Source organism: Mauremys mutica, chromosome 14 (genome assembly GCF_020497125.1).
Source record: "Mauremys mutica isolate MM-2020 ecotype Southern chromosome 14, ASM2049712v1, whole genome shotgun sequence".
Classification (NCBI taxonomy): Eukaryota; Metazoa; Chordata; order Testudines; family Geoemydidae; genus Mauremys; species Mauremys mutica.
In genome coordinates, this window is record NC_059085.1 from 20,297,010 (window position 1) to 20,321,602 (window position 24,593).

Here is a 24,593-nt window from a genome sequence, read left to right on the forward strand (position 1 = left end):
GTCTGAAGAAGAAAAAAAGCCAAATTTAAGCACGCAAAATGTTTTCTTGGGGGGGGGGGGAGGAAATCTGTGCTTCTGAGAGGCTTACTTGTCAGAAATTTAGCAACTCAGTTTGATTACTTTCTTGTTACTTCGTAAGTCAAAGCCAATTATATGAAAAAGTTTCTTTAATTTGGTTCCTAATTTTAATAAGCATTTTCCTCCTAAGAGGAGATGAGAAACAATAAATGTGAACAGAGAATAATATTGTAGTCAGGTTTGGGAATCAACTAATTACTCATTCTGAAATGTTCCCTGGCAAAAAATGTTTTTAAAAGGTCTCTAAAGTATAAATTATAGCCTTTGAATTGCTTATAGGACATTAGGGCTTGAAGATTACTTATATTTTCCTTTTTAATTGGCAAAATTATTTCAAATTCCTACATACAAGATCTTAATGCGATCTTGTGATGGACTTTCTTTTGATGGAAATTAGTAATGGATTAGCTAAGTCCGCAGTTAGCTATTTTAGATTTCTCAGTGATAGACGCTTGAGTGGGACTAAACAGACACACTTCATCTTCAGCATCTGATTAGTGTATATGTTGATAGCTTTAAGAGTTCTTTTGGTTTAAGTGGTTAGCTAAAAAATAGCCTCCGCTTTTATTAGGGTCATAGTATACATTATTTAAAAAAAAAAAAAGCAGAAGCAACCTGGATTCTTAAACAGGCTTTATTCTCCTATCTTTGTGGACAAAGACATCTACAATCATTTATGTCAACCAAACTGTCTATGTAATATGCTAATGTTTTAATTTCTTCTTCTTCTAGAAATTGGATTCAGCTTCTTTTAATATGATAAATAGCTTAATACTTGACCTCAAATGTCAGGTTTAAAGGATATCACATGCTGGAAAAATCACAGTGAAGTGGGAGAAATCTAAAATTTTACTTTGATTTAATCTTGTAATTAGGCTGAATTACAAAACTGAGTTTATACTTGATAATATGATCAAAGGGGTCACATTTTAAATTAATGAAAGCAGGATCTAAACAGGTGGATGTGTCCTATTTCATATAATCCATCAATCATTCTTTATATTTTACAATGTATTTATTGGGAGGGCTGAATAAAAGTATAATATTTACCTTCAGGCTTGAGCAGTTTTCAGGGATAGTCAGACATTTTAAAGCATGAGGCAATCTTTTAAAAAAGACAGTATCTTAAACATCACTGAAACAGGTACTCTATAAAAATGCCCGTGTATAAGTCAGCTTTGAATATACATATATTGATACAAAACACATGATATAAGTCAGTAGTTAGGAAAACAGTAAGATAACAAGTGCATATTCCACCCCAGGAACATTATTCTATCTCAGTGCACACAAATTCAATATACAGCAATGGGGGATAAAGGTAAACAGCAGAGGAAAAGACTTCAAAATATGCCTAAACAATGTATAAGAAGTTACTGAAAAGGTACTAACCTAGTAGGTAGATATAAACCAGTTTTAAAACTTCCAAATATCTGCACCTGTAACAGAAAAATAGGGCATTAGAATGCACCTTTTAAATTTCTGAACAATTATCTAATTGAGTCACTAGAAAAGTTTGACTATTGCTACCCTCCACTGGTAGTTTTAGGTATTACTGAAATATTTGACATGACCATAAAACAGAGGAATCTTGCAAACTCAAGTATTTACATCTTTAACTTTAAAAGAAGATTAGAAATAGAGCAATGCAGCAATAGGCCTAAAAATATTCATGACAGTAAGCAGCTGTACAGATAGAAGACTATCAGAATAAATATTATTTCTAATTAAAGTGCTACTCATGACAATAGAGTTCTAGCTCCATCAGCTTTTCCATTACAAATCCCTCATTTTAAAAGTACTTAAGTGTGTAAGAAATTATTTTTAAAAATACTACAACTACTAGAGAAAAGCATCAAAGAGTTTCATACAACATCCAGGTCAAAGAGTTTGTGTTCTAACTCTCAAGCCATTTATACCTTTGTATTACCACAAATATATATTACCATCTACTTCACAGAAGTGTTGCAAGCACTAACTTTTTGGAGTGTGCTAGGAGTGCTATTAATACTATACTTCAGCATTCTTATTGTGTTGGTGCAGGTGCATTTTTTTGCTTGCATGTAAACTATTTACATTTTTGCTAACATCTTTATAATCTTAGTGCATGTCTACACTTAAAATCCTACAGTAGCACGGATGAACTGATGCAGCTGCGCCATTGTAACACGTCAGTGAAGACACTACCTACACTAATAAGAAGGCCTCTCCGGTCAGCGGCATAGGTACTCCACCTCCCTGAGAGGTAGTAGGTATGTTGAAGGGCAAAACCCTTCCATCGACATAGCACTGTCCACACTGGAAGTTAGGTTGGTTTAACTGCATTGCTCAGGGGGTACAGATTTTCCATCCCCCTGAGCAACACAGTTTTACATAAGTTGCTAGCATAGACCAAGCCGTACTGACTTCTTCCTTCTTTCTTGGATTTTGCAGACATTAACACAATGCTAATGTTTCTAAGAGAACCTTTACCATGCAATGTACCCAAAGGTATTCATTCTAACACAAATCCTGACAACACCCACAATTAATGAAAAATAGGAACCCTTTGCAAGCCAGTTTATATTCCTCTCCCCTCCCACCCCAACGTTTAAAACAGTGAATTTTATGTTTGCCAATTTAAATAGACTTAAGCTTACTACTGCCCATCTTGTGTCCAACTATGGTATTGTCATAATTGCACAAGGTATGCAACATCAACTGTTCTCTGACCCGGAGGACTGTGTAATATCTAAGTACAGTTAAGGATAATGTGACAAGTTTTCCTCTGAATTTCATTGTATGACAACTTTTGTTTATACAATACTAGCCAGATTTCATGTTCACGTCGTCAAATTGTTTTATTTTATTTTATTTTAAATGCCTTCACTCTTAAAAAAAAATCACTAAATGTTGTTCAGTTTCAGTGTAATTAAAGCCTCTCTTATGGTGGAACCCAGCTGATGCCAAGAACAATTCTCACTTATTAGGAATGTTTCCTTCTAAGCACATCCTCCTCAATTAAGAGAGCAAATGCAATTGCTGAAGTCTATAAATCAAGTTACAGGTTAAGATATATAGTTTTACCCAATCAACTTTTTATCCCTTTCTTAAATGCTAAGGGGGAAGCATACAATGTATGTGCCATGTCTTGTTTTAAAGTTTCATTCATGGTGACACGTTATTTTATTTAATTTTATTGTCTGTGCTCATAAATGGTTTCAACCTGCTTGTTCATAGTGTTTACATCTTATTGGTTGTGTGTTTTGGTGTCAAAGTAAACAAGAACACTTAATCTTAGTTAATTTCAAATTCAAGTTACACTTTATCTAGATTTGTCACATCTGAGACTTACAGGCTTTTAAAAACAAACAAAAACTTACACGTGAAGTTAATGTGAATAGCACTGGCTAGAGCCAGGGACAGAGACCAGGCACCACTCAAGCTTCCCCCAGTAAAACACCAACTAATATCCTTGGGGCAAGTGAAACAATATTGTATTTCTAAATTACATTCTATGGAGTTAATTTACTGTAGTAATGCTTTATTTAAAATTAAACAACAGAGTCAAAAGTTTAAATTTGAAAGCACATGCAAAGATTTTACAAGATAACTACAACAATAATTTGAGTCATGAGCTAATATCTCCTGTCTGTGTGTTCCATTCTATGCATCTGAAGAAGTGGGCTGTAGCCCACGAAAGCTTATGCTGAAATAAATTTGTTAGTCTCTAAGGTGCCACAAGTACTCCTGTTCTATCTACACCACTGTTGCTCTTGGATGCACTGCCTTGGGGTTGGCTGCTAGGGCTGCAAGCAGGGGTCAGGCCCTGCCCTTCTGGAGACAGCTGGAGCACAACACTGGAGGAACAGGCAGCTGGTGAGTTCCCCACCTTCCCAGGGGTGGTGGGGCGGCAGGATCTGGCCAGGAGGGTCCGGGCTCTGACTGCGCAATGACAGGCCCCAGGCTGTGGCCATGCAGTTTTGGGCTCCATCCCCCAGCCACGGGGCTTTGGGCTCTGGCTACAGGGCATCAGGCTCTGGCCCCCAACTGTCTCCCCCAACCCCTCACCCAAATCGCCCCTGGCTCCTGCTGTCTCTCCTGACCCCTGCATCCAGGGCTTAATTTGTCCCCAGGTTTGCTGGGGCTGAGTAAGTATGCTGTGAAAAGTGATATTTGTATGTTTGTTAATATCATTTTTAACAACAGGACTTACAAGCTAGCAATAAATAAATTACAATGATTTTGGACATGTATATGTAAATATTTATTTGTTTTTCCTAAAGCTAATAAGTATTTTAGGGAAAAGTGTGAGAGCGGCCACCAGCAAGAGTTGGTGGCTGCACTCTGAGGCCACCAAAAAAATTGTCTTGAGAAACCCTGATCTAAGTCATGGTTCCTTCCTACACCCTCTCTTACACCTGTATGCACATAAGCTTCTCTTTTCCAGCAGGACAAGCCACCTCAATGCAATCAGGTAGGCCTCCCCAACCAGTCATGTTCTTCTACACTTGTGCCTTACCTCACACTCTTACGTAACATTAAAAAAAACGTTAAGAACTAATGAGATGCATGGTAACAAACACCCAAATATAATTCTGGTTAGATCTCATACCCTTCCTTTGTTGGTAGTATGTCTAATTTAGCTTCCCTGACCAGGGCATGTGTTCATATACAGTAACTCCTCACTTAACGTTGTAATTATGTTCCTGAAAAATGCAACTTTATGCAAAACAATGTTAAGTGAATCCAATTTCCCCATAAGAATTAATGTAAATGGGGGAGTTAGGTCCCAAGGAATTTTTTTTTTTGCCAGACAAAAGACATTATATACATATACGGTATAAGTTTTAAACAATTTTAAACAAACAGTTTAATATTGTATACAGCAATGAATGATTGTGAAGCTTGGTTGAGGTGGTGGAGTAAGAGGGTGGAATATTTCCCAGGGAATGCCTTGCTGCTAAATGATGAACCAGCACTCAGCTGAGCCCTCAAGGGTTAATAGGCTGTTGCTAATGTAGCCTCACACTCTGCAAGGCAGCATGGACTGAGACAGGAGGAAGGAAACACAACTGATGCAGGGCAGTAGCCGCAAACACTTCCCTGCAAAAACCGAACATGATGATGAGCCCACACTATCCAGCTGGAGCACACCACTCCCTCCTCCTGACAGCACGCACACGGCTGCGCAGGTGCTGACTTTCCAAAGTGCTGGGGGTGGATACATGAGTGAGAGAGAGAGACGTGCATTGCCCCTTTAAATACACTGACACCACTTTAAGTACATGGCCCTTTTAAGCAGATCAGCCAGTTCAGACAGGAAGCAACAGCTTCCAGTCAGCTCCCTCCTCTCTGTCCCTCACCTCAGCTTTGTGGAGAGGGGGTACAGAGCAGGGGGAGGAGAGGAGCAGGGGGACATCCTGATATGAGCACCCCTCTCCCCCCCAGCAAGCTCCTGAGAGCAGCTCCAAGGCAGAGGGCAGGTCAGGAGCAGCACCTCAGGGGAACTGATGGGGGGGGGGCGGCTGCTGGCCACCCCTGATTCTAATCCCCACAAGAAGGGGCTGCTCTTCCAGAGAATCCTGCAAGCAGTGGACAAAGCAGGCAGCTGCCAAACTAAGTTATAAAGGAGCATTGCACAACTTTGAACAAGCTTGTTCCCCAATAGATCAGCAACATAACGAAACAACATTAACCGGGACAACATTAAGTGAGGAGTTACTGTACATGTCTAAAGTACCAAGCTCAACTATGATGCCAGTGTCACTATTTCTATCTTCTATATCACAATTTGAGCATAAAGTTATATATGAAATAATGGGGAAAAGCGGTAGTGTAACAAAAAAAAAGCTGTTTACAAAGACACAAGCAGAAACAAAGCTTTTTCGTTAGAGCATGCCAAGTCCTACTCACATCTGCATTCGGCCAGAGCTCCTTAATAACGTTTTCTATTCTGTTCACCACTTCCATTCGCATTCTTTCTTCTTCCGGTCTGGGAGACATGTACTTGTAGAAATCAATGATTTCTTCATGAAGACTGAAGAGAGAAAAAAAAGGTAAGTTAAAAGAGAAAAATTAAAATGGCTGCTATTATCTCAAATGGTTTAGAAATATTTCAAGGACACTGAACACTAACTTTAAACAAAACCATTGTCTGCCTTCAACAAAAGTAAATTCAGATTTATGGAAGTTTAATTTCAACACATTAATCTACAAAACAGGATATTCTTATATCATGTTTATGAAGAATGTGGAAGTTGCTTTTGGTCACACTAAAAGTGAAAGAAATAGCATCACTAAATATGTTAACATCAGCATGATATATAAAGCTTTAAATCTTCAAAGAAGTCTCTAATGATGAGTTCAGGGTACGCACAGTATCCAAATATTTAAACAAAAGCCTTTTATCTAACCTTTTTGGTTAGTCCCTTGTCATCAATTGAGTCATCGCCTGTGTCAGCACAAGTGATTTGTTAATCCACACAAAATCAATTCTGGGACATTTAAACAAATGTGAACTAACAAACAGTTGTCCTTAGTTAGAGTCATCTCAGTTATATGTACCTATTTGCCCACTCCTAAGCAGAAACATTCACACTAAGCACTGTATTCTCCTATTAGTGTTAAAAAGGAGTTGTGTGCACACATCAATAGAACACAGGGTAGAATGAAGTTGGCAGCCAGCTGATCAGTTGCATTGTTTTAAAAATAAGTCCCCGCACATTTTGGGTGGGGTTTTAATAAATTATGCTTAGTGTAGCTGTTTTAACACAAGTCTCAATCCACAAGTCCAGGAAATTCGTGTATTCATTTGCACTAGCACATAGCAACATCCTCCTGACTAATCAGAAGACTAAAGCCCATTTTTCACCAGGTTTTCTCTGTCAACACCACCAAATTTAAAAACAGTCATTGAATTCCTGCAAGATTAAATAAATCCCTGACATAGGATTGATGAGTTTATTTCACTTGTTTCCTACAGTGGCCATTATAGTAGCAGCTAGATGTTTTAAAGAGAATTTTTTAAAAAAAAGTTAATTGTCAAAACAAATGCATCTTGCCTGGAAGCTCTGATGGACTGCCAAGAAGAATGATTTACAAAGTTGAGGTCCTCAGATTGGAGGTGAAAAAAGTCTTCCTAGCCTCCCCCTCACTGCCCCTGCCTCCCCCCAAACACACACAATGGAAGCTATACCACAGATGTCATGAAATAGATGAAGGACATCTGAAAGGGACATGACAGTAAGTATTATGACTAAAGAGATACGCAACTCAAATTTCATCCGTCTGAAACATTTTAATATTCTCCTGTTACAAGTAATATTGTAGATTACTAAAACTGACAAGAGATTAGAGGATCAAATATTTTCTTTATTTTTTACTTAGTATTTATCTATGCTCTTTGTATAATTACTTTAATTTCTTAGCCTCTTACACTAGCATCACTAGGTCATGCTTATGCATAACATTCTATTCCTCAGGTATTGCTACAGAGTGTTTCTAACAGCAAATCTGCAAAACTGAATGGCTGTTCTTTCAGTGTTTACTTGGTTGTTACTATAAAACTTGGCTTCCTACTGTCTTACTCCTTCCTCCTCTCCCCACTTGTATTCGTCACTCAAAAAATCTTCAACATGAGACCAAAACACACATCCCTCAATATACTGTTTGTGATCTGCTACTTGGAGGTATTTGCTAACCTAATCATTTGGTTTCTCAAAAGGTCTCCTAGTCCATCACTTAATATTTCCTCTTAACAATCCTGATGCAATTCAACCTGTTGATAGAACTTGTAAAATATTATCACTACAACCCTGTCATGATAATTAAGTTTATGTGAGACGCACATGCTGGGGGAACTCTAGTCTGAACACTCCATGGAACAACAGAGCTTTTTAGGTAACAGAGAGACTTGATTTTTCAGTCATTGGGTCACATTACCACTTACTATTGAGATTCCGAGCTAACGGCCAGGAGTACAGAGATTAAGGTACAGATTTATGGTTAAGTACAGCCTGCAGTGACAAAGGAAGAGGATGCTAGTCAAACAGTCAGTCTGCCAGAATTCAAACCAAAAACAAACACACAAACAAAAAAAAACAAACTAAAAAACCCAGGGATAACTTAGTTCCTCTGGTTTGTAATTTAAAAAAGGAAAAATTAGAAATTGAATGTTTCCAGAGGTTATAGGAAAAAGCAGAGAGCTATCCATTAACACAGTTACTTGATTGTTACTCAATTTACTGAAGTTTGGTTCTCTGCTTTAAAATAAGATTACTCTGTTACAAATTTGTCTCTTATGTTTCTTAATGGACATTACATTCCTGTTAACTGAAGTTGCAACAATTCTGTAAAAACACCTATATATTAAACAGAATAATATGCAGAATATCAACTGATCCATATACAACAATTGTTTGATGAATCACCTGACCCTGATCAGGGACCTTCTATAAGTCGTTGTATTTGTTTGGCATTGTCATTTATCCAACAAAATACTTTACTTAGCATGTCTGATTTTGCTAACTGCTAATGGTGCAAGCTACAACGCCAAGAGACAGGCAATTAAGAAACACACAAGGATATACAGCCATAAGTCATAAGTGCACTGGACTTCTGAGAAAGTTAGTTAAAGCTTCATTTTCCAAAATAGGTACAGTAACGCCTCACTTAACATTGTAGTTATGTTCCTGAAAAATGCAACTTTCAGTGAAATGATGTTAAGCGAATCCAATTTCCCTATAAGAATTAATGTAAATGGGGGGGGGTTAGGTTCCAGGGAAATTTTTTTCACCAGACAAAAAACTATGTACACACACACACACACACACACACACACACACACACACACACACACAGTATATGTTTTAAACAACCAATTTAATACTGTTCACAGCTATGATTGTGAAGCTTGGTTGAGGTGGTGAAGTTAGAGGGTGGGATATTTTCCAGGGAATGCCTTGCTGCTAAATCAGTAGTTCTCAAACTTTTGTACTGGTGATGACCCCTTTCACATAGCAAGCCTCTGAGTGTGACCTCCCCCCCAATATAAGTTACAATACTTTTTTATATATTTACCACCATTATAAATGATGGAGGCAAAGCAGAGTTTGGGGTGGAGGCTGACAGCTTGCGACCCCCCATGTAATAATTGAGAACCCTTGTGCTAAATGATGAACTAGCACTTGGCTGAGCCCTCAAGGGTTAACACTTTGTTATGTAGCCTCTCACACAAGGCAGCACAAACACGAGGGAGGGGAGAGAGCATAGCAGACACACACTTTGGGGGGGGGGGGAAGAGGGAGAGAGAGAGAAATACACACTGCCCCTTTAAGTAAGCTGACCCACTCTTAAGCGCATTGTCTTTTTAAGTGGACCAGGAAGTTGAGACCAGCAGCTGCTGCCCCAGGCTCTCTGTCTCTCCCTCCTCCGTGTCCCCACCATGGTCTATATGGAGAAGGGGTAAGCGGGGTGTAGGAGCAGGGGGGAGGGGGACACCCGACATTAGCCATTGCTGCCCCCCGCCCACAGCAAGCAGGAGGCTGGGGAGCAGCTCCAAGGCACAGGGCAACATGGCAGTGGGGGGAGGGATAGCTGCAGTTGATAGCCTGCTGGTAGCTGCTGCACAGGGAACTTAGGGGAGCGGGGAGCTGATGGGGGAGCTGATATGAGGACTGCCAGTCCAACCTGGTTCCAATCCCCAACCAGCTAGCTGCAACAGGCTGCTCTTCCTGCAAGCAGTGGACAAAGCAGGCGGCTGCCAAACGACCTTAGAAGGGAGCATTGCACAACTGTAAACGACCATGTTCCCTAACTGATCAGCAAGGTAACAACGAAACAATGACTTGCATCTGAAGAAGTGGGTATTCACCCACGAAAGCTCATGCTGCAAAACGTCTGTTAGTCTATAAGGTGCCACAGGATTCTTTGCTGCTTCAACGAAACAATGTTAACCAGGGCGCCTTTAAGTGAGGAGTTACTGTACCAGATATGCTAATTAACTGATATTTCTAGAAGAATGACATTAGAAAATATTTGAGCTACTGTAAATGCATGAATAAAAGACCATTTAATACATCTACACTGCACACTCCTTAAGGTGGTATGTAGAGTACATATGCTACACCGCCGCCCCCCAGCGCAAGTATAAATAGCAGATGGTGAAGCACTGCTTTTGGAAGTAAAGCCATGCCTGAACCCTGTGGGTATGTACCCTACACAGTTCTCTCCATGTCCAAGCAGTGCTTTCCCTGTCTATACTGCTATTTTTAGCTGTGTAGTGTCCTGCTGCCTCTCCACTACCACAGCCTACTCCTGCTTTGAAAGGCTCTGGGCAGGGGGAAGGCAGCACCAAAGCCTTTCACTGATTTGTGTAGCTACACTCTACAGTATAGACACAGCTTGCTCTTCACAGATGCATGTAGCTATGCATACACCGCAAACCACTGCCACTAATAACCACTAAGTAGATTATTAAAGAGAATGCTGAATGTGTTTGCAAGTGTCTCAAATCTAAATTCTAGGAATTCTACATCTTTGAAGACGAAAAGTATCCACAAATTAGTTCTAGCAATATGACAATATTTTCTTACTTTTTAATGGCACTGCATTTATTAAGTTACTTTGGATATAAAACAAAGCCTTTTTTTTTCTTTAAATAAATTGTTACACTGCAATAATAATTGTTACACTGTCAAAACTCATCGGAAGCAAAGAGTCTTGTGCAGCAATTCCCTTGCTAATGCAGTAACAATTAATTGTTCAACTCAAAAATAGATGCCTGGTCTTTTTAATCTGCACAACAAAAAACAGTCTGTTCAGTGTCTCAACTCATTGCCCCTCTTTCTTCAGGTGCCAGTGCTTCCAGCAGGGGGTAGAGAAGAGGTGGTGCACCCAGTCACAATTCTCTTCAAAGAAACTGCTATATAGCAATAATAAAACACTCTTCACAGTACAGTTTACTGTATTTTTAACTGGATTTACATTCACATATATTAGAAATTCACCTATTAAGACACAATTTTAAGTCACATAATGCACTTGCAGTACTGTAAATCCAGCACTGGGATCAGTGAAAGTTAGCAGGAACATTAAGGGCTATACTGTTTTCATGAAAAACGACAGAAGATACTGATTATAGATGGAGTATGTTTTATTCACCAGAATCCTGGGGCTGAGCAAAAGTTCAACCCAGCCTGTTCAGAGATTAAGTTGACTTTGGAAAGTAGCCATACCCTTATCAGTTTTCATCTTCAAGTAGTCATGCAAATCTGGTAACTGGATTCAGATTTACTTATCTCATTCTGGACCTCAATAAGAGGCAGACCAGTTGAAAGTCTCTGGGTGCAGAATAGGAAGGATAAATAAATAAATAAAAACAACCAACCAACCAGAGGGCGATGTCACACTCTCAGGAGCAGAAATACATTGTTACTGAATGTCAACCCTATCTTCAATTAAAGACATCATTTAAGTTAAGTTTTGTTAAAATCCCTTCTTGGGACACTTATTTGTAAGCAAGGATTTTTTTTTAAATAATTTTTAAACTAGCTGTACCTTTAAGAATGATTTTACAAAAGGCTCAACTCTGTATTCACTGAAATCAAAGGAGGCTTTACTATGGATTCAAATGGGTGAAAAATCAAGATGCCCCAAAAAAGGAACCCCATTTTTCATAGGAAAGCTAGAGGCTACAATATGGTATGGGAGGGGAGGGGGGAGAAGAGATTCACAATCCTTACAGCTCAAAATGTTATTTGATTAATAGTTAAGATGATTAAGTTTTCAAACCAAGTAGAATTTGTGGGAGTACCTAACTGATTTAGGAGCCTTTTGAAAGTTATTCCAGATAGTCAGTGAACAGCTGATGAACTATTTACTGTTCATGGTGTGTGACTGGTTATTCAGTATGTTTTCTGCTTTCTACTGAACGTTTCTACCTTAACTACAGAAGGGGGTGGGAGACATGACATTATTCACAAATTTGTACCAGGTACGTTTTCATGTTCACTAATATTCATATGACAGCCAGTATACAAGTAGTATGACCCCAAAACACCATAAAAATGAACCAATTATTCACAATTTTTTAGAATTTTTCAAATCAACTAATTAAGTGGTAGAGAAACAAAATAAGCAAAAATTCTACTTGATTGCTATGCATTTGGCAAGAGAGAGAGGATTAATTTCTGATCTAAAGTCTCATTCTCAGAGTTTTAATGAAGACTCATGGGAAAACGAACTGTAGGACAATTTTTATTCCTATTTTATTTTGAAAAAGATATGAAATACTGTTCAGACTATTTTAGAATCAGCTTTGCCTCAATCAGGACGAAAGTTATGGTCATTTAGTAGATTCAGGATTGTTTTAACTCAAGAACGCAGGCAAATTTTTTCAGTGAATAAGAAGCCTCGTCTTTCACTGACAGGATAAGAATAAACTTCTTCTTGAAGATGTCTGCTTTCTCTTCTAGAAAGAGTTCAGAAAAAAATTTCCGAGTTGAGTTTAAAAACTTGTTAAGTCACAACTTACTTTCTTGCTTTCTTTTTGAAAAGAGGAAATCTCTATTAAATACTGAATAATCACAGATAAGGCTGCCAGACTGTCACAGAGGTCACAGATTCCCTGACTTACTGGGACATCCATGACTTCCGCAGTTGCTGGTGTGACTGGCCCAGGGGCTGCCTGAGCAACTAGGACAGCCTCTGGGCCAGCCACACTGGCTGCTGCTGAGGCAGTCTCAGGCCACCACGCTCCTCCCACCCCCAGCAGCAGGAGTTTGGGTGTGGGAGGGGGCTCAGGGCTGGGGTAGGGGCACAGGAGGGGGTGACGGCTCAGGCAGTGCTTACCTCGGGGGGCTCCCCGTAAGGAGCGGCATGCCCTCAGCTCCATCCTAGGCAGAGGCATGGCCAGACAGCTGTGTGTCTTGCCTCCGCCCACAGGCACCGCCCCCACAGCTCCCATTGGCCACAGTTCCCAGCCAATGGGGGCTACAGAACCGTCACTCCGGGCAGGGGCAGCACATGGAGGGACATGTCGCCACTCCCGGAGAGCTGCGTGGAGCCAGGTAGGGAGCCTGCCAGCCCCACCAAGACCCTCCCCAGCACCCGTAGCGGCCCCAGCCCCAGAGCACCCAAGATTTAGTCAGGGGTATATAGTACAAGTCATGGACAGGTCATGGGCTGTGAATTTTTGTTTATTGCCCCTGACCTGTCCATGACTTTTACTAAAAATACCTGTGACTAAAACATAGCCTTAATTATAGATTTGATGGGTATAAAAACTAGTCCTGTCGCAGAAAACAATTATACAACAGTTAATAGTCAAATTTAAAATTTATTCTGTAAGTCTGATGTTTCAAACAAAGCAGACCTGCAAATCTAAAAATCATTTAATCTAAACAATATCACTTCTGCTAACATTCTTTAGTAGATATCATGCAACTTCACTTATCTTTACAGCTTCCAATACAGCAGTGGAAATATTCCATTGCTGAGTCCATAATTAGGTGTTTTTTGGTCCTTTGTTTTCTTCCTTCCTTCACATTTAGGTTTCTCACCTTCCCCTGCAGCATGGGGCACGGGTCACTTGCTGGAGGATTCTCTGCAGCTTGAGGTCTTCAAACCACAATTTGAGGACTTCAATAACTCAGACATAGGTTAGGGGTTTGTTACAGGAGTGGGTGGGTGAAATTCTGTGGGCTGCATTGTGCAGGAGGTCAGACTAGATGATCATAATGGTCCCTTCTGACCTTAAAGTCTATGAGTCTATTTAACCCTCCAAAGCCAACAAGAAAACTGCACAGCATTTTGATTCCCAATCCGAGATACACACCTAAACATATGGGTGTACCTGCTTCTCTACAGTCTCCTGGAAACGGTGCCTGCAGTCTTCAGTTTCTGTTCTCCCTCCTCCACTAAGGTGGGGCTACACAGGTCTTTGCCCTGCATTGTCCCAGGCAAGGAATAGCATTGTATAGCAGATGTGGTTAGGGGAAAAAAAGAAAGGAGTGAGAGAATATGCAACAGCTTTCTCCCAAAACAAGGAGAATAGGAAAATAAAAAGGAACAGCCCATAAACAGGAGTGGGGTAAAGGAACAGCTCCAACAGAGAAACAACAAAGCAGGGAATAATTTGTAGACAGAAAGATGAGGAAAAGGAGACATACAATGGGAAACACTCCTAACAGATACAGGAGCAAGAGGAGATGGGGGGATCTGGTCAGAGAGAGGAAGGGAAACAAAAGCATAAAATGTAAGTTAACCTGACAAAAGACAGTGACAAGAAAAGTGAGACAAGAGAAAAGAAAAACAAATTATAGGAATGTGAGAAAGCAGATTATGTGGCTACCGTGTTGTGGGAGACTCAAGTGTTATAGGCTACAGAGAGGGGGGCTTTAATCACTGGAAATCGTTGCATTACTGATACACAATCATAATCACAATTAAGACAGCTTTTTTTTTTTTTAAAGGCTAACATTACACAGTTTTGATTTTGACATTTCTCACCGCTGAAAAATTTAGAAGGGGTCATAGGAAAAAAGCCTTTGGTTAAGCCTTAAAGGCACACTTCTGGCTTCCCACAGCTACCTACAGCCAGAGATGATGTGTAAACTATACTCCCCATTGAAGAGTTGGGCTGCAATTTAAACATTAGATAACATAGAGAGCCTTTAACTGCCCGCATATGCCAAACTAACTTAAAAACTAAAGCCAATGGGACTACTGTAGTCACATGCTTAAAGTTAGTTAAGCACCAGCTTTAGTACCTTGCTGAATCAGGGCCTCAGTCATAAATTTAAACCTGCTCCCTTTGAAGGCAATGGGAGTTTTGCAACTGATGTCAGAGGTTGCAAGAATAGGCTCTATATGCTGCATAGAAACTTTCAAGCCAGCTTACATGCCTTCAGTACAGACACCATAGAAGGCCAAAATTTGTGTTTGCTCTGTTCTGAAACAGTGAAAGGTCCAGTACGTTTAAATACAATGTATTTAAATACATCAACTAGATAATTGTTCTAGAACATCTGTAATATTAGTTTAAATTATGAGCAATTGTTTTTATCTTCTCTGAATAACCTGTCCCGTCTTCCTTAGGGAGGATATGTGAAAGTTGCTAGCTTACAAAATTTTTCAGATCAATTTGTGGAAAGGATTGGTGTTCAAATTAGCTTCATAAAGCAACTAGAGCAAGGCTGACAAGCCCAACATTTTAAAAGCATTTAAGTTTCACTTTAGAGGAACAAAGTCAATTTAAAAAACCCAAACATTTCTATCTAAATTTTGTGCATACTTCAAACCACAATTGGAGGACTTCAATAACTCAGACATAGGTTAGGGGTTTGTTACAGGAGTGGGTGAGATTCTGTGGCCGGCACTGTGCAGGAGGTCAGACTAGATGATCATAATGGTCCCTTCTGACCTTAAAGTCTATGAGTCTATAGGTAGCAGTTAGGATTACTAACAGAAAGAAGTAAAAGATACTTCTTTTCCTCCACATTTTGTATAATTTTCACTGTTTCTGCTGAAGTGTGCCAATTTCTCCCTTGCTAAAATAGGTATTCATAAACAAGGGAACAGAAACTTTTTTTTTAAACCAAGACTTACTATCACTAAAGGGTGCTGTTATCAGAAGCTGATAATTTAAAAAAAAAAAAAAAAAAAAGAGTTGACATCCCTTAAAAAAAAAAAAAGATGATCTACCTTGATACTGAAAAGCATCAACTCTCAAATCTAGAGCTGAAACAGTTAAAAATCCTAGCTGAAGACTAGCTGGTGGTTTTGCAGTTGGGCGTGGTGCAGTACTATGCAAGAGACTGGTCTACACACAGTTTCTGTACAAGTATAAAAACTGTCAGGATTGAGATTTTTTTTTTTTTTAAACCAAAATAGTTATATCATTAGAATCCAGAGTGCAGACACAGCTGTACTGGTATGGAGGTGCCTTCTGCCCATATTGCTTATTTCCCTTCCAGTATAAAAATAGCTATATTGGTAGAAAGATATATCAGTAGACAAACCTTTATACTTCAAACGATACCAGTACGGATAAAGCAGCACTTGTGTTTATACAAGCCCAGAAAGAACTCACTATCACGCCTTGAGGCTATAGAGGTTTTGTCCACAGCAGGTCCACTATATCTTGTACGTATTGAGGATGGGATACCAAAGTGAGGAACTGCTATTGTAACATTACAACTCTCACTCTGGAAGTTATTTTTGTTGCCCCTATTTTAGATGGTGGGATGGAACATCAGGAGTTATATACACATTTTTTAGAAGATCAAGATTGAGGATGGGGTGGGCTTACTTCTGACAGTGTCCTTTAAAGACATTCTTTTAAACCACCATCACATTTCAAGAAAAATCAACAATAACCCTTACTAAGCTACAGACATCAGTTCTGGAGGCTCAAGAGAAAGGCACCCAATGCGTTGATCAGTTTGTCAGTTACTTCAGTGTATGCTGCAACAGTTATGCCTGAACACAGATGCCTTTCAAACCATTTCCCATGATCTAGCTCTGCCAGTAAATTCTAGTGGCCATTTCCACATTTACAGAGGGGGTTTTTAAAACCATTTATCAAAACTTAGTGATAAAAAGATTCTGGATAGATGTGTTTTCATTATTGATAACAAGAGCGTACATGAAAGTACAAGTGAGTCTGCAAAGCCTGTCTGGCATGTATTATATCTAAACAGGAAGAAATGACTGGTTTAGCTTGAAAGGTCCATTTACCCTCAAGGAAAGGGATCTCAAATGTGGCACCAGTGAAATCTCTGCTGACAGGAGTCTGTAGTAAAATTGTTCAAAAATATGTTAGTCTGTTGGGATATTGGAAATGAATAAGTGATTACAGTCTTGGGGTTAGGCTGTTCATAATTAAAATGCCAACGCTGGTTTCCCAAAGCTATTAAAAATGCTATCGCTTTGATAGTTACTACCACAAACTAAAGTGTGTCGTACCTCAGAATGTACTGTCTCAAACTAACAAACAGCATCATGTATGCTTGTGTAGTAGATCTGCTTTACAGCTATATAAGGACCAAAAGTTTGAAGATGGCTGCAAGTCTCAACTTCACTAATGAATACTGTTTTGAGTTATGATTACACAACAAAAAAAACAAAACATCAGATGTCATTTACTTCACAGAGCAAGTTAAACTAGACTCAGCCTTTGCACTAAGACTGTCATAGCAATTTTGATCCTTTTAAGCTTCAGTAAATGTAGGGCAAAATTACAAGTAATTCATGTTTAATTTGCAGGAAAACAATATTTTCAGTATGTTGATGTCTTTTTAACAGCCACTATTTGTACAGGTAGCCAATGAAAATTTTTCAAATAAAATCAGATGTACTGTTTTGCTACTTGGAAAACCAAGGCAATGGTCAAAGCTTTATGAAATGTTTTCTGCATTACATTTTGAAATATTAAAAAGTGATCTACAAAAGAGTCCCTATAAATCACTAATTGGATTCTCTATATTAAAATGTTCAAAGATTTTTATAAAATGATGAAAAGCTATCACAGATGATTTTACAAGAAGTTTCAAATCTAACAAGGCACCATATGCAATTTAAGTTACAAGCAAAAGTTCTGATACCAACAAGCCCCACTGGAACTGTTTTTTACACTAGAACCCTTAATCATACATATATTATTTACATCCAGTGCTCTATTTAGACACAGTTTACAATGTTAATAAACAACAGGTGAAGTCAGCCTATCCTCTCTAAAATCCAATCTCAAAGCAAAGGTTATTTTTCTCTTAATCATCTGACAACACTTCAGTGCTATTATGATAGCCACATTAGAAAATATATATATAAAAACAGATAGCAGAGAAATGTATTTTTGCAACTTGCACCAGTGCAGTATGTCCACATCATAGATATGCACATCATATCTACATTCAGCAACCCTGGGACCTGTTGGCAAGATCTGTGTATTTTCCCACAATAGCCTCAGTAAAGCAGACAGCGATAAACTAAAACATATTTGCACCTATTCACATTTATTTATTTATTCCAACAGGTGCTTCAAGATTTCTATCCTGCAAGGGAAAAAACACACGTGCACTGAAAGGCCTGGGATATGCTCTCCTGCACTCTCACACTTGCTGGTGCACAAGGAACAAGTCACCTCTGTTCAAACTGCTGGACCACATCTGGACCTGAAGGCCTGGTGACCATTGCCAATACAAAGGCATCAGTGCTTTGAGAAGATCAGATGCTCAATTTCACTCATTTATTCAACAACGATTATTTTTTCTCCATTCTGGTTTTATGGTTGAACTAAAAGTTGCTCTTCCCTTTCCTCTTAAGGCAGGTGGGACATGGGGAGAAAGGGAGAGATGTACTTCTTCTTGGGGATGAGTAAGATGGTAGATGAGTGCATGCTTTGTTACTCACTGTAGTTAGTGATCTATTTCTACTCTCTTTTTCAAGTCTTAGATGCTACTGAGGTAGTGAGAGGAAAGCTGTGGCAACCCTAATAAAATATGCACACTTTGGGAAACTCATGCATGTCTAACTAACCAACCAACCTTTGGGTTTTGACCTTTTTTCCCCTCCAGCTGATATGCCATGAGACTAAAAAGTTATTTTCATTCCATCCATGTCCTTCTCTGCTGCTCTGGGGGTTCAGGAGCTCGTGGAGATAGCTGAGCAGAAGAGAGATCAGCCAAATACCACCTCAGTTGCTCGTGGGCCTGTATGCAGTCATCTTGACATGGGATAGGACCTGTACTCTAAGCCTCCAAATCTGTAACTGAAGGGTGAGCAAGAGCACTGAGAGATTGCAATGGATGGGGCAAGTGTACTGTTGAAGCAGTTCAACCAGCAATTACATCAACAAGTTGGCACAGTAGTGGCAGATGTAACAATTTACACTTGGACTGAGCAAGTGCAACTTCAACAGCAGTGATAATGTCTGTGTGCTGCCAGTAGCAACTGCGTGTGGTAAACTGTGGGGACGGAGCTACTCAGTGCATAGACTAAGCCTTTCTAGACAAGGACACTGAGTATGCATGCTGTGGGAAAGATCTGCAAGCTGGGGGAAAACCTTAAGAGTTCCAAAATGAACACTGATATGGGGCAGGGCACCACTGTTCTGGCCACATTCCCATGGCAAGTCCCTTGAAGGATCACAGTGGGAAGTGGGAAGAGAGAATCTGTGCGGAGACCAGTGGGTCCTGCTTTGGAGTTGTGATCTGTAAGATTCCCACATCTGAGTCCAACAACAAGGATTCCCCTTCCTCTGACCATGGCAGGGCTGATCCAGTCAGTGCCAGGGACTGGTGCTGAGAGCCTGGCATTCAATGGAGCAATGCCACCAGGAAGGGACCAAGGGCAATGTCTTGGGTGGTGGGAGTGATCAGGTTTCCCTTTGATAGTACTGAGGAGCTTCCTCCTCCTGTGGTACAGGAGGCTGAACTGCAGACACAAGTGGCAGCAGTCCTGAGGGACCAGATTCCTGTAAGGAAGGATACACCTGCACCACGAGGGAGGGCAGGTTTCTTTCTGCCATAAATGCATCCAGGACAACTAGCACCAAGTTGGTCTCTTGCGGTGGTGCCAAAAAAAGTTGACAGTGCTGCCTCCAGTACTGGACTTGAGCCAGTGCCCCTTGCATAACCTGAGCCAACTTGGCTTTGGCACCAATTTGGAGGAGTGCTTAGGTTTCAGGTGAACTCTACTCAACTCCCTCAACCCTCTTATCAGACATAGAGGGTGGAGACCTTCCCCTGGCCAGTGCCTCTCTGGAAGTTTTGTATTTCTTCCTCTCTTCAGGCAAGGGAAAACAGTACTGGGATTCCACTAAAGTTGGAGATCACTTCGCACTGAAGCCACAGTACTTGGCATAGAGTCAGACCAGGATGGCTCCACGAGTGGCTGGAGCATCACCCTCCACCAGCTGGAATTTCAGCCTATCCTCTCTACCCTTCTTCGTCCAAGTCTTGAACTCCCTGCAAATCTGGTACTGGTCCTTCATATGTGCTTCCCCCAAGCACTTCAGGCAGCTATTGTGCAGGTCACTCACTGGGCACAAGCCTGAAGCAAGAAGGCTTGAAACCCAGTGACCAGGGTATACCTTGAATAGAAAACTCCAAACGAGGAAATCAAATAAAAAAAATAAAATAATTTAAATTCTTTTTATACAGCTAAAACTTACTATCTGAACACTAAAGACTAGACTAACTAATTACACACAGTTCACAAAGGTTGAGAGAAGTAACTGTTCTGGTATAGATGAGAGTTCCAACAAAAATCACAGGCAGAAAGAAGGAACAGAGTGAGGCTGAGGATGGCTCTGCCCTTGATAACTGCATGCAGTGGCATGCAACAGCAGAAGGTCCCCAAGCTGCACAACAGGTAGACCAAGGGAGAAAGTTTCCGATGATTGTGCACTGACACCAAGAGTGGAACGTGCGTGTGTAATCACTTGAAGAACAGATATTGAAGTCCAAACCACAATCAAAGTAAACATCAAGCCAAGTCAATAAGAGGTTTTCTGCATGGACATCTTGAAATACATTAATTCAACAGTCCAACTCAAAAACCTGGGAAATAATTAGAGAAAAATCCAGCTGTATATCCAGTGATTTTAAGCCTGGCTCAAATATTGACCCAATGCTCTATTTGAGCCTTTGCAGTCACCATCATTATTCATCTTAAGACAGTTTTCCCCATTGCATTAGATTGAGCTCAATTCTTTAGTAAGCTTCATGCATTTTCAGTTTACCAAAAATATCTGACTCCACAAGGATAAAATCAGTCTACCACGAAGGTCCAAGTTCAAGTAAAAACTAAACAGTTTTCAGAGACAATTTATGTATCAATTTTAGACCAAAACCATAGAAAGAAAACGAGACACATATACAATAACTTGTTGCACACATATCTACAGAGTTCAGAAAGACAGACTGACTGTTTTGTTTGGAACATCCAAGAAAGCATGGGCTGCTTCTAAAGCCTCCACAAAGGATTAGAAAGTTAGTGACCAGTTTTAAAATAAGAGACCTTGCCAAAATAAGAGCTTTCCTGTACCAGAGGCATTAGGGCTCACTTGACTGCTCCAAGGGCAATGTCTTGGGTGGTCAGAGTGATCAGTAAACCATGATTAAAGATCCACTCTATTCAGGCTATATATTTACTAACAACAGGATTAACATCTAGGTCATCAGAAAGTACCTTTTGGGGGTAAAGGCTCCTGCATGACACAGCCAAGCAATATACAACATTTTACTGTAACTACAGATGGGGTAAGTGCCAGTATTCCTGTACTGAACCAGAGGAATGCTTCCTAAATTGCTTTTAGTGCTACCTTAAAAGTAGGAGTTTCTCTGCCTCAGTCTAGGTATCTATCCTGTTCTAAGGTGAGAAGAGTCATGGTATTCTTGGGAAAGATTCCTACTGTAGATTCAAGTTTCAAGATGATTTAAGGTCAAGTTGCTACTCCTGTAAAATTATTTAACTTGAAAAAGGATGCCAAAGCAGCACTCCTGGTCATCAGGATATCCTCCCACCCTCCCAAGGAGAGAGACATTAAACCATGCAGATAAATCAATAAGTCAGAGCAACATGCAGATAAATCAGAAGAAAGCCATTTTCAGGCAGGACAAAATTCCCCTTCCCTGCAGCCAACTTACATTAGACGTGTATGCAGTGCTGTTGTAGCCATGTCAGTCCCAGGATATTAGAGAGACTGTTCCATCCTGTATTTAGCTGTGACACTTTGAGTATGTTTCCTAGATCAGATGAAGAGCTCTGTGTAAGCTCGAAAGCTTGTCTCTCTCTCCAACAGAAGTTAGTCCAACAAAAGATATTACCTCACCACCTTGTCTCTCTTACATCTAAGATTACAAGACTTTATCTAATTTAAGAAGCCATCATGCATTTAAAATATGCTCTCCGACAATTTTCACATTAAGAACAAGAAAGCGGTGTTGTTATAAATATAATAGAGGGTCTTCATTTTGTTTTCTTACAGCTAAGAGTTCTACACCACGCGCATATGTAAACAAAAACCTAAAAAGTTAAAGCCAACTCTACAGTTTTTTGGCACACTAGTTTTGACCACATTTAACTATCCAATGTTGAAAAGTCAAGATTTATTCTGGTTCTGTTAATTAGGAGGATAAGAAGTGTTTAAAAACAAGTATGAAATATTACAAAACTGCATGTTTTGGCAGTAAAAATCACATGTACATCTTCCTAAAATTAAACTAGATGCCTTTAAAAAAAGGCTTCAGAGTTGAACCAGAGAGTCCTGACTTTTACCTTATTATTTCTAAACCAAATAGGAGTTAAATATTACATGATGGGTTAAATTCTTTTTCAGTGGTTTCTTTTTCTTTAAAAAGGAGCAGGTCATTTTAATTTTTAGCAGTTAGTATGGCTATTCATACATTTTAATTTAGCTGCCTGGGCTTAAAATTATATGCCAGGCTTTGAACTGGACTTTGTCTTAATGTGCCATATGAAAACTAGGACAAAGATACAGCCCTAACATGACAATAATAGAGGATTCAGGGTGAAGGGATTCAAGGAATGAAGGTCCTACAACCCCTTTCTGAACCAGACATTGCTATGGAAAGAGTCCACACTTACAAGTCTGAGAAATCACCTAAGTACACAAGAGCGGTGACCTTACAACACTGCTTAATATGTAAAAGCTTGATCTGAATAAATAAAGTAATGCCGATTGTTTCATTGTTCTTTTAAACTAAGACACCCCCAGGGGACAAAATGCCCAAGTCATGAAAACAGAAATAAAAAAGTACGTACTTTTTCACAAGAACAAAAATAACTCATGGTTTCTTTGCATGTGTAGAAACCTGCAGGCCTCTCAGAGTCCCCTTTAGTCATCTACATAAACATGTTGAACATTTTGGCTGCACTCCAAGATTTTGCATGTCCTAAAAAATGGTTACATAATATTTACAGTATACTTCAAAAAGGTCTCTCAAAACTGCCTTTTACATTACATTTTGAATTATGCCCCAAAGCGTATTTGCTTTATCTCACTTTTTGAAACAGCGGAACCACCACCACATGCCTCTTGAGGTTATGGGCAAAGCTCCGATTTTGACTTCCACAAAATGCAGTTAATAGATCGAGGCCAGGTCTACACTATAAAACTTACATCTGCATAACATCACTGGGCTGTGAAAAATCCACACCCCCGAATAATGTAGTTATACCAACCTAACCCGCAGTTTTAGGTCGTCGAGGTGGATTAACCAGGCCAACAGGAGACGCTCTCCTGTCAGCACAGTAGTATCTTTAGTGAAGTGCTACAGCACCACAGCTGCACTGCTGCTGTCTGTGTAGACAAACCCTGAGAAGTCTACACTGTCGAAACAAGCTATAATTCACTTTAATTCCAATAGCAGCGAAGTGACAAAATCAAAAGCGATAGTGGATCTTGTCACATGTATAAAGGAAAAGGATTTGTGACCCAGACACATTCTTGCTCTTTTCCCTCACCATCTTTTTTACTTTTTAATACACATCAGGTTACCAAAAACTGGATGAGGCCTTCCTACAAAGCTCATAAATTATTGTTTGTGGATATTTTCAAACAATTTATTCTCATACATTAAAACATATACGGTACATTCAACTGCAACTTGCATATTCTGAAATCAATTTCTCCACATATTCAGCAAAACAATGCAACTGCTATAAATGTTTTTCTCAAATTTAGTTGCCTCTAAAAATTTACAAGTTTACAACAAAAAATGAAGGACTTCCAACCCCCTAATATGCAAGCTAATCCAACATCAAACCATGTTTAATCACTAACAACTTTTTAAGTCATCTGGTTAAAAAAAAAGTTAGTTGCACAAGATACGGAACTGTTTATGATCAATGACACCATCATAGCCACCTCCCCACTAGACCATTTGTAAGCCCTCTGGTCACCTTTCCTAAAGAAACAATGCACACTACAAAAATAAATAATAATGAACTTCCAAAGCAATCTTTTGAAATCATGGATCATGAGTTATGTAACCAGATGTCCAAAATTCCTTCATCTATGTGGATTTTGGGGTACATCCTTTAGTACAACAGTGATGGGATTATCTAGTTATGAAAGAAATCAGGACAGTCTGAATTCTAATCATGACTTCTTCTATGGTTTAGAGCTATTCCCTTTCGATAGTGTTACTATGGTTCACATTTACACGTCACTCTCCATTTTACCTGACTGCACTTAAAGTCATTTAAATTGAAATCCATTAACATTTCCAAACAAAGAACAAATACACCATATAAGCAAGTGGGTTAACTCACTGGCCTGTGCACCTAAGAATATTCTCCAGCAACACTTCTCTTCTCTTCCTGGCTTCAATTTTACTTGCTCAAAACAAACAATATATTCAGTATATCAAACATGTTTTTCCCCTTGATCCAGGATCTCCTCATGGATCTCCTCCCAACAGGATTATACACTGCATGTTGTCTGCCTGGTGGTGAAAATGAGCTTCTCTACTCCATTCTCCTTCCTAGCCTGCTCCCTAAAGGAT

The 24,593-nt window shown here is 39.6% G+C and overlaps 1 protein-coding gene across 2 annotated transcripts in view; it reads right to left on the reverse strand.

The window, feature by feature from the left end:
* Positions 1 to 24,593, reverse strand: part of TENT4B (terminal nucleotidyltransferase 4B) — a 52,315-nt gene that overhangs the window by 21,985 nt on the left and 5,737 nt on the right. The window contains exons 1-3 of one of the 2 annotated variants that reach the window (XM_044987586.1): positions 6,197 to 6,327; positions 5,974 to 6,097; positions 1,471 to 1,517 (exon numbers count right to left, since the gene is read on the reverse strand). In XM_044987586.1, coding sequence (XP_044843521.1) covers positions 1,471 to 1,517; positions 5,974 to 6,063 — 137 coding nt within the window. In that variant the 5' untranslated portion in view covers positions 6,064 to 6,097; positions 6,197 to 6,327. Of the gene's footprint in view, positions 1 to 1,470; positions 1,518 to 5,973; positions 6,098 to 6,196; positions 6,328 to 24,593 lie in introns of those variants that run through there. The other variant, XM_044987585.1, reaches the window with a different exon arrangement.